This window comes from Orcinus orca, chromosome 15 (assembly GCF_937001465.1).
Source record: "Orcinus orca chromosome 15, mOrcOrc1.1, whole genome shotgun sequence".
In the NCBI taxonomy this organism is placed as follows: domain Eukaryota; kingdom Metazoa; phylum Chordata; class Mammalia; order Artiodactyla; family Delphinidae; genus Orcinus; species Orcinus orca.
Genome location: NC_064573.1, coordinates 4,581,710 through 4,596,010, shown reverse-complemented (window position 1 = coordinate 4,596,010; position 14,301 = coordinate 4,581,710). Strand labels below are relative to the sequence as shown.

General features: G+C 46.0%; 1 protein-coding gene across 1 annotated transcript in view; it reads right to left on the bottom strand.

Moving 5' to 3' along the window:
- Positions 1–7,794: 7,794 nt before the first annotated feature.
- Positions 7,795–14,301, bottom strand: part of FBXO15 (F-box protein 15) — a 39,964-nt gene continuing 33,457 nt past the window's right edge. The window contains 2 exon segments of the mRNA XM_049698136.1: positions 7,795–8,168; positions 9,635–9,759. Of these exon segments, the coding sequence (XP_049554093.1) occupies positions 7,899–8,168; positions 9,635–9,759 (395 nt within the window). The 3' untranslated portion in view covers positions 7,795–7,898.

Sequence of the window (14,301 nt, the reverse complement as noted above, 5' to 3'; positions counted from 1 at the left end):
GTATGTTTCACAGCACAGATTTAATGCACTGATTTTGGGGGGTGCCTATCAAATTAACAGTTTTTCATCACTAAGCATTTTCTTACATGCTCATTATTACTTCCAAGTCTAATGTTCTCAGGTGATGATTTAGCTACCATCAGTCTTATTTTGGGTTTACGATTTCCACCAAGTCTAAATTTCCCTAATAATGTATGTAATCAAAATATCACTGCAGCTAAAATGGTCGAGTCCAGACACTCTGCTTTATTTATGCATACATTACATAAATAGACTTCTCTTTTTTCTCGTAGGGGTAATCACCCATGACTGACTGAAATCCCCTTAGTAACTTAGATTACTCCTCAGGCTTCCTCAGCTGATGCTTTGAGACCTGCTTCAGCTTCCCAGTAAAAACAACAGAGGTAGGACCAGGTGGGATCAGACTTCCTCTGTGCATCTCTGTGGGGCACTTAGAGGCCGGTGTTGGCACAGCACAGGGAAGAATACTCAGCACGAGTTAGCAGAAGAGGGAGTATGTTAAGACCTCCCTGGTGGTCCAGTGGTTAAGACTCCGTGCTTCCACTGCAGAGGGTATGGGTTCCGTCCCTGGTCGGGGAACGGGGAACTAGGATCCCGCATGCCACGCAGCAACCAAAAAATTAATTAATTAAAAATAAAGAACACAAACGCGAGTAAGGATTGTTAAAAAAAAAATTTTAAAAAAGAGGGAGTATGTTCCTGAGACAATGAGGGTCACGTTTCTAAAAGAGTTAAAAATGGTGCCCGAGTTGAGTGCCCATCAGGGATGCCGGCACGTGGAAATACTGCCCAGACTGTCTTTTTTTTAATAGTGGTGAGAACGCTTAATCTAAGATCTACCTTCTTAATACATTTTTAAGTACGTAATACAGTATTGTTTGTTAGCTACGGGCACCATGCTGTACAGCCGAGCTCTGGAACTCATTCATCTGGTGTATTGATAACTGGAACTTTACACCCACTGGACAGCAACTCCCATTCCCCCCTCCCCCAGCCCCTGGCAGCCCCCATTCTACTCTCTGCTTCTGTGAGCTTCGCTATCTTAGGTGCCTCATGTAAGTGGAATCATCCAGCATTTGTCCTTCTGCGACTGGCTTATTTCACTGAGCATAATGTCCTCAAGGTTCAGCCCTATGCGGCAGGATTTCCTTCCTGTCTTAGACTGAATAGCATTTCATTGTACGTATACACCATGTATTCTTCACCATTCATCTGTTGGGGGATATTTAAATTGTTTCCGTAGCTTGGCTATTGTGGATAGAGCTGCAGTGAACGTGGGGATGCAGAAACCTCTCTGAGATACTGATTTCAATTCCTTAGGCTATATACCCGGAAGTGGGATTGCTGGATCACATGGTAGTTCTATTTTTAATTTTTTGAGGAACCGCCATGCTGTTCTCCATAGCAGCTGCACCATATTACATTGCCACCAACAGTGCACGAGGGTTCCGGTTTCTCCACACCCTCACCAACACTAGTTGTCTTTGGGGGTTTTTTGATGGTAGCCACCCTAACAGGTGTGAGATGACATCTCATTGTTGTTCTCATTTGCATTTCCCTGATGAGTCGGGTTGAGCACCTTTTCACATACCTGTTGGCCATCTGTATCTCTCCTTTGGAGAAATGTCTATCAAGGCTTCCACCCATTTTTTAAAGCAAGTAATGTGGGGTTGTTTGTCTGCTTTTTGCTCTCGAGCTGTAGGATGCCCATACTGTCTCCCAGAGGCTTTCTTATTTTGCTCTTCACACTTAGGTCTACAGTCTAGCGGGAATGTGTTTCTGGGCACGGCGTGGGTGGGTTCCTTTTCTTTCCTCCAGACTGCCACCTAGTTGTCCCAGCGTCAGCCATTAAAGTCCCCTCTCCTCCTCTGCCCTGATGCCACCTTTACCACCAACACGTGTCTGTGTGCGTCTGTTTCTGACAGAGTCTGAGAAGGCTCTGCCTTCTGCTCCATCTGTCCCTTCTTTCCTTGCACCAAGGGGCACCCTCATACTTCCCGGCTTTACGCCGAGCCTTCCTCGTGGGAGAGCAGGCCCTGCTCCTTGGCCTCTTCAGAGTGACTGGGTTAGTCTTAGTGTTCACATGGGTACATGCCAGTTTCACTGGTTGAAGGCGTAACCCCTTTGAACAGCGGTATCCCTGTCGGGCAGGACTGGCTTCACTGCACGTACTTATTTACGTGATGCTGTCTACTTGACGGCATTTTCTCAAGTGTTAGATGTCCCCGATGGTGCTTATACCTCCCGGAGCAGCGGGGCACACGGCAGAACACGGTCCGCGGATGTGGCACAAGTGAGGCCGCCGGCTTCAGACACAGGCAGGTCCTGGCTTCGTGCACCTCTGGGTGTTTAACCTCTGAGCCTCGCTCCTCACTGGACGATGTCACTATCGTACCATCTACCCCACAGGGTTTCCTTCAAAAGGTACCGGTAAAGCTTGTTGCACAGTGCCTGGCACACGATAAGCTCCCAGTTTTTGTAAACGGAAGTTGTTATTATTCATCACGATGAACTGCTCGCTTTCTCCGCAGGCAGCATTAAGTCGGTGAGAGATCACAGGTGTCTCATCTCAAGTCCGTGGACACTTTTCTGAAGCAGACACATAAAAATGAATGTGTGTCTTACACCCATTTCACTGTGACTCAGTCACATGACTGTATGTCAATCAGCAAACACACATTTGCCTTTGGTGCAGTTCCTGGAGTTCACTGTATCCCGAGAGGCTGGAAAGTGAAGTGAGAGGCTTAACTAAGGTCAGCAGTCAGGGCTGAGGCTGAGCCAGTTCAGGAAGACTCTAAAATCCCACCTTCCGAAAGCAAATCCCAATTTCTACACATTTCTCAGAAGACACACTCATCCTGTGTGTCATCTTCAGGGACAAAGTGGCATTTTACGTGCACCTGAAATGATACGTGTGTGAGTCCAAGTCCCCGCCTGAGCAGCTGGCTTCTCTTGCTCCGCTGAAGGGCCCATCACTGTCTACAGCTGGCCTCTTAGCCCACTGTGGCCCCAGACCAGCCCTTCCCTTTCCCAACCTCCCAGCAGTGGGACATGCATCGCAGAGCCGCTCCTGACCATGCCTTACTATGTTACTCCACAGCAGCCCCTCGCTCCTCTGGGCATCCTACCACCCACCCGCTCCACCCCACCTCGTGCTGAGTCCTACCCTGCTGTGCTCAGTGAGCATGGCTTTCAGCCCCAGTGGCGTCTGCAGCCCAGGGCTTGCCTAGCGGAAGCTCATAGAAAATCCACGTGTTACTCCTTGAAACCGCAGGAGACCACAAAAGACGCCCTGTGCTGAAGCTGGATGCCATATTATTCCATGTACAAAATACACGCGGTGTGTAAGACCAACACTTCTGCATGCGGTTTTTTAAAGGCACATTTCTTTACACTACAAACACTGGAAAAACATTTTGCACAGAGTGACCTTCCTGTGTGAACATTTTCTTTCTGCAGCAGTTATAACCATTAGACTTATAAGGAGATGTTAATAAAAATAATAGACAACTGTCAAGTCACGTATAAAAATCATCTTTGCAAAGGCCAGTCAGATCTTTGGTCTGATTTTAAATCCGACAAGATTTTACATGTGGAGCATACTTCAAATAAAAGTATGTCTCTTTGACTGCATACTAGTGGTAGGTACGTTTCTCTGTGTGTAACTCACACTTGTTTCCTTTGCCAACTGCATAAGGAAGGGTTTGCACCCGTTACTCTTCTTGAATTGATTCAACTCAACGAGCCCTGCTCCTGGATCCTTTGTATTTAAGATATCGCAGCATAAGTCCTCTCGCTTTGCAGACAAAGAGGCTTCCTGACAAAGGACTATGATTAGCAAATGCTTTTATTTCGTGCCTGATACCGTAATTTCAATACGTATAATACTAAGATGGCCAGACCCCAACAGGGCTAACTTATTTATACTGAGCAGAATCTGTGGACATTCACGACATGCAGAACTAACACAGTGTCAGTATGTTAACCCTTGAGAAATCCCACCTTCCCCCACGTCCATTCCTGCAGCAGGCGGGGTGCGGGACCCACATGGCCCAGGCGGGGTGCAGAGGCTGCACACGCAGGAGCAGGGGCGCAAGAGGCATGAGGCGCTGGGGCCCCGGCAGAACGGAGAGCGTTTCCTCAGGGCACGGCACCCCACCACAGCAAACGGGAACCGGAGAGGGGGAAGCACAGGCCGACAGGAAACTGGGTTGGGATGTAGCCTTTCCGGGTCCCTCCACTGTGGACTGACTGTCCTCTCCTTTGTTAACAGTACGTATCTTATGGCAAGATACTCTGAGACTACATCAGTATCCTGTTTCTCATCACACTTTCACCCACTAACTTAGCGCTGATGATTCTTGCTGTAGTTTTGCCAAATGGTGAAGATGAAAACTTTTTTGAAAACTAAAATTGATAACCCCAGAGACTGGTGCGCAGGGCTGCAAACTGCCGCCTGAAGGCCAAATTCAGCCTGGTTGGTAAATCAAGGTTTTGTGGAACACGGGCCCTTCACTTGTGTACTGTCCGCAACTGATTTCATGCTCGACGGCACAGCGGAGTAGGTGCAACAGACACCGTACGTTCCACAAAAGCCAAAACTACCATTGGTCCCTTTACAGAAAAAGTCTGCCAACCCCTGCCTTAGAGAAGAGACTGCATTTATGAAGCAGGTACAGAATGTTTTATATGGAGCTAGAAAAAAATTCGTATAAAGTAAAATCCTGGTCATCAAAATAAAAAAGAAAATTAGCTAAAAGGGTTGAAAAATAAAACTGAGACACTATTACAGAAAGCACAACAAAGGACTAAGAGACAGAAGATGGAAAAAAATAAGAGACTTCACAGGATCCATCCAGAAAGGATTATAGTTGATTAATAAAAGTTACAGAAAAATACAAGAGAAAATACTGACAGATTTTTTTAACCCATAGCTGAAGTACACAAATTCTTAGATTAAAATGACCCATAATGAAGGATAAAGACCCACTCCAAGGTACCGAGCATAAATTCCAAAAGCTTCCAGAGAGAAGAGAAAAAGAACAGAGCACATGCAAAGGAAGACCAACCAAAATGGCGTCATATATGTCAAGGGCAACCACAGGATAAATGCTCACGACAAAATGTCCTCCAGGTTCTAAGAGAAAATATTCTTCCTGCTACAATCTGTACCCAATGAAACTATCTAACAGACGTTCTCAGAAATTCATGGATCCCAAATGCATCTCTTGTGTCACTTTCTTAGAGACCGATAGAACGCATGCCACTGAAGAAAGGATATACAGCTGACCTCTGAACAACATTGGTTTGAACTGTGCGCATCCACTTATACTTGGATTTTTTTCAACAGTAAATACGACTGCACTCCAGTCTGAGGTTGGTTGAATCAGTTCATACTGAGGAAGCTCAGATATGGAGGGCTGACCTCACGTTATACTCAGATTTTCAACTATGTAGAGGGTCCACATAGGCACTGTTCAAGGGTCAACTTTAAATCAAGAATGAAGACAACATTCCATAAGGCAGGATTCACACAGGAAACTTCCCAGGATGTGGGCTGTCCAGTAGGGCTAGAGAGAAGTTTAGATTAAAGCAAACAGAGGCAGATCTCAGGGGATGAGCCTGGCAGGGGAAGAAGTAGTAGAATTTAGAGATTATTTGACATGTTTAAGCATTTGGGGGGGAACACTGAAACAATGACCAACATATGAAAGACTGGACAGATCTTTAAGGAAAATTTTAGGTTCGTTGAAAACCAGGTAAGTAGAAAAAGAAGGCAATTACTAATCCAAGAAAAATAAAAAGTTGTAAAAGAGAGAAGCATCCCTGGGAACAACATTATAGACAGCAACAAACCACAACAACGTATTTTCAACTGCAGGAATTATCTGGTATGATGCAAGAGGGGAAGCAGCTGGTGTAAAAGAGATATTTTATCTACTGTAAGTCAATATATGCCCAAATTGACAAATCCAGAAACAGCCACAGATTATTTTAGAAGTATGAAGACAAATAACAGCTTTACAAAGCTGAACATTATCCCAGACCCGTGAAAGGGCAAGTGGGGGCCAGGCTGAGTCCTCCAGCATCACTTGGTGACATGTGGTGTGCACGCACGGCTTTGGAGAGGCGCCATGATGGTGACTAGCTCGTTCACCCCTCCCCCAACACCGCCCGATAAACCTTCCTTCAGAAGCTAGCTCAGATGGGAAGGACTCCCACCCCCATCAATCTCTGCTTCCTGCACGCTCCCACAGCTGCTGGTATATCCCTTATAGTAGTTTCCATGGATGTAACCAACAGCTACTGAGGATGTATTACGAGCCTGGCGTTGCATTACCTGGACCAGCCGACTGGGATGCAGACAAGTGCTGTAACTGTGAGCTCCCGCCTACAGGTTTCCCCACGGTATTGCCAACGTGAATTACCCGGCTCCCATTCCATCCAAATACCATTCAACCGGGGATAAAGAGAGCAGCACTCTTTCTCCAGGGCTACCTCACTTCTACTACTATTTTCTAGGACATCTAGTCCCACCACCATCTAACCCAGTGAGTCCAAGGAGTCACCCCACACTATTCTGTGGCTGTTTCCAGTTCAGTCCTGCTGGTGATGCATGGCTTCCGCCACCTGCCTCTCGGGGCATCCTGTCCTCTTCTACCTTCATCTTGAGCTCACGGCTCAAACCACTGCCTCTCCACCCCCCAAATGCCACTCAGGTGGGGCAGGGGCTCCACATCCCCTTGTTGGCAAGACCACGAAGTAGCATCGCCCCGTGCTCTCAGTGTCTGACACGGACCTCAAATTTCTCCCTCCCCAACATTTGCAGCCCAAGACCTAGGACGGCGGGAGGGTGAGGATGGCTTCAGAGCAGGGATCCTTTTTACTCTCACGTTTCTTTGGTTGAGAACCTTTTCTTTTATTGCTGTCTTCAAGCTCTTTATTCTACACACAAACACCTCTCAAGAGAAAACTGATATTTCAATAAGAGAAGAAGAGAGATAGAGGGGGGAGGAGTTTAATCGTGTATGCCCCTGTGGGAGCAACACCGCATTTCAACGATCACTTCTGAGAACAACTTTAAGTGGGAGATAAAAATATGACAGAAAAAGATAATCGATACAATCTCAAACAAATTTAGAACCAGATCCCTGAAACACGTGATTAGGTGGATGTGACCTCCATTTGAACCCCAGGTGTCTCCGGATCCTCCGAAAGCACTTCTGCAGAGGGAGCGTCCTTCCCTCCCCGTCCCACGGATGCAGAGCTGGGTGTCTGAACTGCATGTGCGTCACGCTTCGCTCTTCTAAGGGATAACAACTTCCTCTGATGGTTACAGGTGCATCTTTCCTTGTGAAGCAGGTCACCTGTCTATTTTACTTTGCTTTATTGAACACTACTGTGGCTGTTAAATGCCATGAATACAGCACTTTCTAATTTTAATGAATACCATGAAGTTCACATTGAAATGTATTTCTTTATTTGGGGCTCTAACCAATAAAGAAAAAACCCTACGTATACCACACACACACACGCACACGCGCACACACACACCCTCAAGAGAAAACTGATCTGTTTTCAGTCTGATCCGTTTTCTTGTTTTTTTAAAGGGTAAGTGCAGAGGAGAAGCAAGTATCTTTTTTCTTTTTCTTTTACATGAATTTCCACTGTGATGTGCTATTTTCACGGTTTTAAAATTTAACTTAATCTTCTAACCTTAACTTTAAAATGACTCAGAAATCATGATTTCTAGTGTGAAATAAGAGGACATCGAACAGACTACTGCTTTATTTTAACTTCCAACAAACACCAAGAACAAAACCAGTCAGTCCAAAAGAAACAAACAGCAACAATAATTTGCCGCCTACTGCTAATGCTCAGTATTTGGTCCCAAACCAGTGGTTTATCTTTGCCACCCGCAGGTAGAGCGCCAGGCTGACGATAAAGTACTCTCCCGTCTCCTCGATCCACACCAGCTCCAAGTGCACCCTTCCCTCCGCGTCTGCGTAGTCCACACGGTACGTCTCCCCCAAGAAAGCAGGGCCGTCAGAGGGCCCGGGAGAGGGTCTCATGCACACTGGGGAACTGAAACACCAGAAGGGTTTCCCATATTCTTCCAAAAGAGTTAAGTCCATTACAGAGCAACTCTACAAAATAAACACAGATGTTCGTAAGTGTGAGGATAAAATGGCCAATTAGACCTGACTTAATAAATGTAGATGGAGCCTCGTCATGAAGGATTAAGTGAAGGAGGAGGGAGAAGAGGGAAGAGAACAAAATTACAGGAAGCGGGAACAGCATGTGACAAGCATGTGACAGTCCTCGGCAGGGGGTGTGGCGGGGAGGTGGGGAGGGCGGCCAGGTCAGCTCTGGCCATCACTGAACTGCTGCGCCTGCGCGTAGCAACCGGCACCAACAAACGCAGAGACTGCCTTTCCAATGGTCAGAGCTGGGATAAAGCTTTGTTTCCTGTACGATTACAACACTTCCCTTCCCACCCCACAGTGGGAACTGAATATCTGCTCCTCGATTACCAAGGAATACAAAACAAATTATATTATTTTTATATTATGCTGACCCTTTAAGTCTGCCATGTTGATATTTTGCCTTTCTAGGTCCTCAAGGTCCATTGTGACTTCAACATTTTAGCACGTGTTTTTGTAAGACTCATCTAAATCCACTTTAAAAAGTCAGGTCTGTGCTCCTGAAGACATGAAATAATATTCCTTTGTATGTGATAAATCTTTCCCAAGGTTTAAACAACTGCTCACAAATAAACAGAATAAAACATCTCAGTATATCAAATAGCAAGTGGATCAAGAGAGAATCCTTAATGATACTGAAGTGCTTGCTTTTCACGCTCAACAACAACGCTGCTCTTGGCCTCAGCCACCACCCCTAGTCACTGTCACAAGGCATCCATGCTTGTAGGCAGAATTAAGCCAGCGTAACTGCGGCCCTCTGCATCCACAGCAGACGCATCCTGTGGAAATCCTGTTCGTCCCACAACACACAGATGGAGAGGAGTGACAACCAGGGCACCCACAGGCACAGGGATCACAGGAGAAGCGAGACTGCGTGAGAACCCTCCTCGCCGCCCCCCCGCCAGTCCCCGGCCACCACATCCTCCCTCCCCTCCGTGTGGCTGGTTTGTGATAGAGGTAAAAACTGATTTAACTGTTCAAGGAAAAATCTGTATGCTGGAACTTATAACTGCAATAAACTTTAAGTTGGTGTCCTAAGATGTAATTGAGAAGTAATTAAGATGTTTCTGAGTAAATGTTACTTGCCTGGTCCAACCTACGGCTCCACTCTTTCTCCACAAAACGAACAGCCAGAAGGACTTGGAGGGAACAGAGGCTGCAATCAACACCGCTCAGCAACGCACTGCGCGCCACCTACGCACCAACTCCACCACGCCCAGTGGAAAACGAAAGGCCCTCAATACACGTTGGATAAATCAATCAACTGATCGCCACTGGCTAAGAGGACGTGCACAAATCTTTAGACACCAGAACAATAAATCTAGGACTTTCAAAGCAGCATCATACATATATATCAACAGACACATTTATTATACAGAAACCAGGTACTTTAAGAAAAAAAAAATTACCTTTATACAGCCATCAAAAATATTAGTTTTCCAAGAAAGGCCAACTTTTCCAATAAGAGGTAGGTGTTCGGTGCTATTTTTAAAACTTATCACACTGAGCTTCATATATTCATTTTCAATGTATCCTGAAAAGATCAAAGATTTTTAAAATTACTATATGCCAACCAACGCAGGACAATAAGTCAAGATCCCTCAGATCTGCTGCTCTATAAAGGAAGCCTCGTGGAGCTAAGTACTGGGTTCAGGGGTGGAAGGAGACCCTGACACAGCTGACTCGGGCATCTGGCTGAGGCGAGGGCACTACTATATCCACCTGCATTCCTGAGACAGAGAAATGAGCTTGTCTCAATGGTGAGACGGGGAGATGCCTGGGGTGGACAGGACAGCACCCTGTCACTGATGGGGAGACAGCTACGAGGCAAGGGTTCCACTGATTTGATTAAACAAACCGCTAGGAAAATGGGAAACCAGAGCCGTGGAACTTAAGAAAACCGAGGCCGGAAACTGCACAGAAAAAGGGCATTAAATGTGAGGGAGGGGAGAGACGTCCAGAGAAAGGAGGGGTGAGAGCCAGTGAATGTGGAATGCGGTCAGGGAAGGAGCCCAGCGCACGTCTTCGCAGGACTGTATGAACAAGCAGAAATCCCACCACGTGCTGACCAAGAGCTGAGACCAGAGCCCTGCCCTCCCTGGACCAACGCAGAGCTGCCCGGGAGCAGCCTCGCCACCCAGGGCTGTCACGGCCCAGGTGCACGCACACCCGGGGGCCTACAGGATGGCTGAGCCCCGTGCAACTACTTTAATGCGTCCTGCAAAGGGGAGCATCACCCGTGACGAGGTCACAGGCCTTCACTCGCACGCAAGCTTTCTTCAGAGGCAACACCTGATCAAGGGTGAGATGTGAGTCACACGCAGAGCAGAGAAAGGAGAGCAGAGAAAGGCACATGCTCTCTGACCCCATGCTGCTCATTTCATGGGACAAAATAAAACCAGAACCAAGCTGCCCTGGGAGCCAGAGCCCCGTTCTAGAAACTCTAGACGGTGTCCTCACGGAAGTGCGGCCAAAAGATCAGGACCAGGACACGAGCTCTGGGCGGGAGCCCCGCGAGGCGGCGAAGCTCCAGCCCTGGAAGGCCTGTTAGCCAGTCTGGTCCAAGGACAGAGGCTGCCCACATTCCCTCCTCTGCTGCTGAGTGCTCAGCGAGAACCGTGCAGCTTCTCAGGCGAGGCCTCGGAGAAGGCGAAGCAACGACATCCTGAACAGCAGATGTGGCTCTGCTCTGCCCTTGGTCACCACACAGCCACGTGCAGGACTGCCGGCTTGTCCTCAAGACATGGCAGAAAGTGGACCCCACGGTACAGCAGCCAATAACAGCTCAACGGCAATTGTCTGAGTTGATAAACATGAAATCTCTGTAGGAAGCGAGGACTGTTGCTACTCTGTTATCACCAGACATCCTCCCTGTAGAACAGCGAGAACACTGTGGTATCTTAAAAGGTCAGAGCTCTTCCCACTGACCCTGTGTAACTGCTTGCTTCTCTAAGACAGAACAAGGTGAAGCTCTCTGTACACGTAAGCGATCTGCACACAGAATGCATATGTGAAGGTGAATGCAAATAAAATAGGTCATGTTTTTGAGTATTTACTGTACACCAAGCATATGTTACATACTTTGTGTACAGCAGCTTAAAAGAATACCTTATACCTTAGAATACCTTAGAATAGCACTATTAATTAGACACTGCAATTCTCTGAGCTCACAGGTGAGAAAGCTACGCGCCGAGAGGTGAGCAGTGCCTTCCTTGCCCGAGGCCACGCGGTGGTCAGCGGAAGAAACGTGACCCAGACCTGTTCTGCGTCTGGAGTCCATGTTACAACAGATTAAAACAGATATGAACATGGGGACACATGATCACCCACTGGTTTCAATACTAGCTGAGAATGTATAACGTAGATCTAGATTCTCATGGAGTTTTGTTTTCATTTTACTGCCAATAGAGAAAAATCTAAGAATGCACAGACAGATGCGCTGGGGAGCCGTTTATGGGTCCCAAAACTGTTGCTGATTTGCCCATGCTCACTACCTCCCGTTCCCAGCCCTCCCGTAACCAGGTCGTGAGTGGCCTGGCTCCTTCCCTGAGACGCGCCCCTGCTCACCTGGGTCAGAGTGAGCCGTGGGAGCAGGTAGAGAAAGGAAAATGCCTCTGACAGACGCAGGGGCAGAGGCCCAAGTCCTCGCAGAGTGGGCACGGGCAGCACTCTGGGGTCGACTACTAGGTGTGACAGGGCGATGTTTTCACAAGAGAAGCCACAGTGTGTCACACGTATACAAATGCAGAGTCTAACTCTTCCAGAGAGACGGTGAACTACTGTATCCTTATACACTCCTGTGCTGCTTAAACCATTCAGAATAAATTCTGTTGTTGGAGACTCTAACTTTAACCTACCAATACGTAAGGCCATCCTCAAAACGCAGAGAAATACAATGCACGGCTCACCACTCTTGGCTTCCCGCGACATGCACGCACAAGCACGGACTTCAGAGTCGTAAGGAGCTAGTTCCAAACCTGCCCAGGCATTTGCTAGAGGTATGACCATGGCCAAGCTCCAAGCCAAGCAAAATGAGACACAAATAGAGAGCACTTTATAAAGCTTTGTGATTAGTGGAACAAGTAGTAAACAGTAACATTACAGGGTGAATTGTTATAAATGCCAGACTAAGGTTGCTAAGCACCTTAACGTATTATCTCAACCATAATACTCCCTCTGAAGAGCCAAGCCCACTGCCAAGCAGAAAGATGTACCATGTTCATGGAATGCAAGACTCAACACCGTTAAGGCATCTGTTTACCCAAATTGATATATAGACTTAATGCAATCCAAATCATAATCCCAGCAGGCATTTAATAAATAATTTACAAATAAATAATAAGATGTGACAGGCTGATTCACATGGAAATGCTAAAGACCTAAAACAGCCACACAATCTTGAAAAAAAGAAAAATAAATGACTCCAAGACTTACTATAGAGCTAAAGCAATCAAGACAGTGTGGTATTACCACAAAGATACACAAACAGATCAACAATATAGAACAGACAGGTCCAGAAATAGACCAACACTTTTACAAGCAACTGATTTTTGATGAAGACATCAAAATAATTCAATGAGAAAAGAAAGCCCTTTCACAAATGGTGCAATAACAACTTGCTATTCATATGGGAAAATAACATGAACCTCAACCCTTACCTCATACTTCACACAAAAATTAAATTAGGGATAGATCACAGACCTAAATGTAAAAGCTAAAACCATAATCCAGCTGGAAGAAAGAACATCTCCATAACCTGGAGGAGGAAAAGGTTTTAAGACAGAAAAAAGAAAATACCATAAAACAAGAAAATAATAAATTAGATTTCATCAAAGTGAGAAACTTCTGATCACTAAAAGATACCACTAAGAAAATGAATAAGCAAGCCATAGACTGGAAAAAAATATTTTCAAAACATATATCTGACAAAGGACTGTCATCCAGAATATATAAAGAGCTTCTATGGTTGAGAAATAAAGAAACAAATACTGATTTAAAAAAAAAAAAGAAAACACCACAAAAGGATTAAAGACACTTCAAAAAAAGATATGCAAATGAACAATAAGCACGTGGAAAAGTACTCAGCACTATTGGCCATTAGGGAGAAACTACTGCTACCATACACCAGATGAGCTAAAATTTAAAAGACTAATAACATCAACGGTTGCCCAGGATACGGAGCAGCCAGAACACTCACACACAGACGATGGAGTGTGAAATGGTACAACAACTCTAAAAAGAAGAAGTTTGGCAATTTCTAATACATAAAAATTTCTTATACATAAAAAAAAAGACTGGCAACTTTTAATCCATAATTAAACCTGCTCTAATTCGACTTCCCAGTCCTAGGTATTTAGCCAAGAGAAATGAAAACATATGCTCACAAAAAAGACTTGCACAAGAAATCTATAGCAGCTTTATTCATAACAGCCCAAAACAAAAACAACCCTAATTCCCTCTCTATCAACAGGAAAACTGGTGAGCAAATTCTGGTATACTGGGCTTCCCTGGTGGCGCAGTGGTTGAGAGTCCCCCTGCCGATGCAGGGGACACGGGTTCATGCCCCGGTCCGGGAAGATCCCACGTGCCGTGGAGCGGCTGGGCCCGTGAGCCATGGCCGCTGAGCCATGACTGCTGAGCCTGCGCGTCCGGAGCCTGTGCTCCGCAACGGGAGAGGCCACAGCGGTGAGAGGCCCGCGTACCGCAAAAAAAAAAAAAAAAAAAAAAGAGACGTCGGAATGGGAGTGAGAAGGAGGGACAGAAGGCTGCTGGACACATCCAGTCCCACTGACACGCACCAAGCCCACCCGGGAAACTGCACTGGGAAGAAGACCTACCCCTGGGTTTTTCAACATGAACCCTTCTTGCTAAGCCAGCTTTAGGTGAAGTTTTCTATGTAGAAAATTAGGTTCTAGGTAGCTTTCAAACAAAAAATAACTTTCCCATCTATACAGAAGTGTTGTTTTCTTTTAAAATAATTTTTGAATCAGAAAACATGAATACATTTATAAGTGGAAGAGGAGCTGATGGAAAACTGGTTTGAAATAATGAACAGATAGGAGACCAAGGGCTAAAT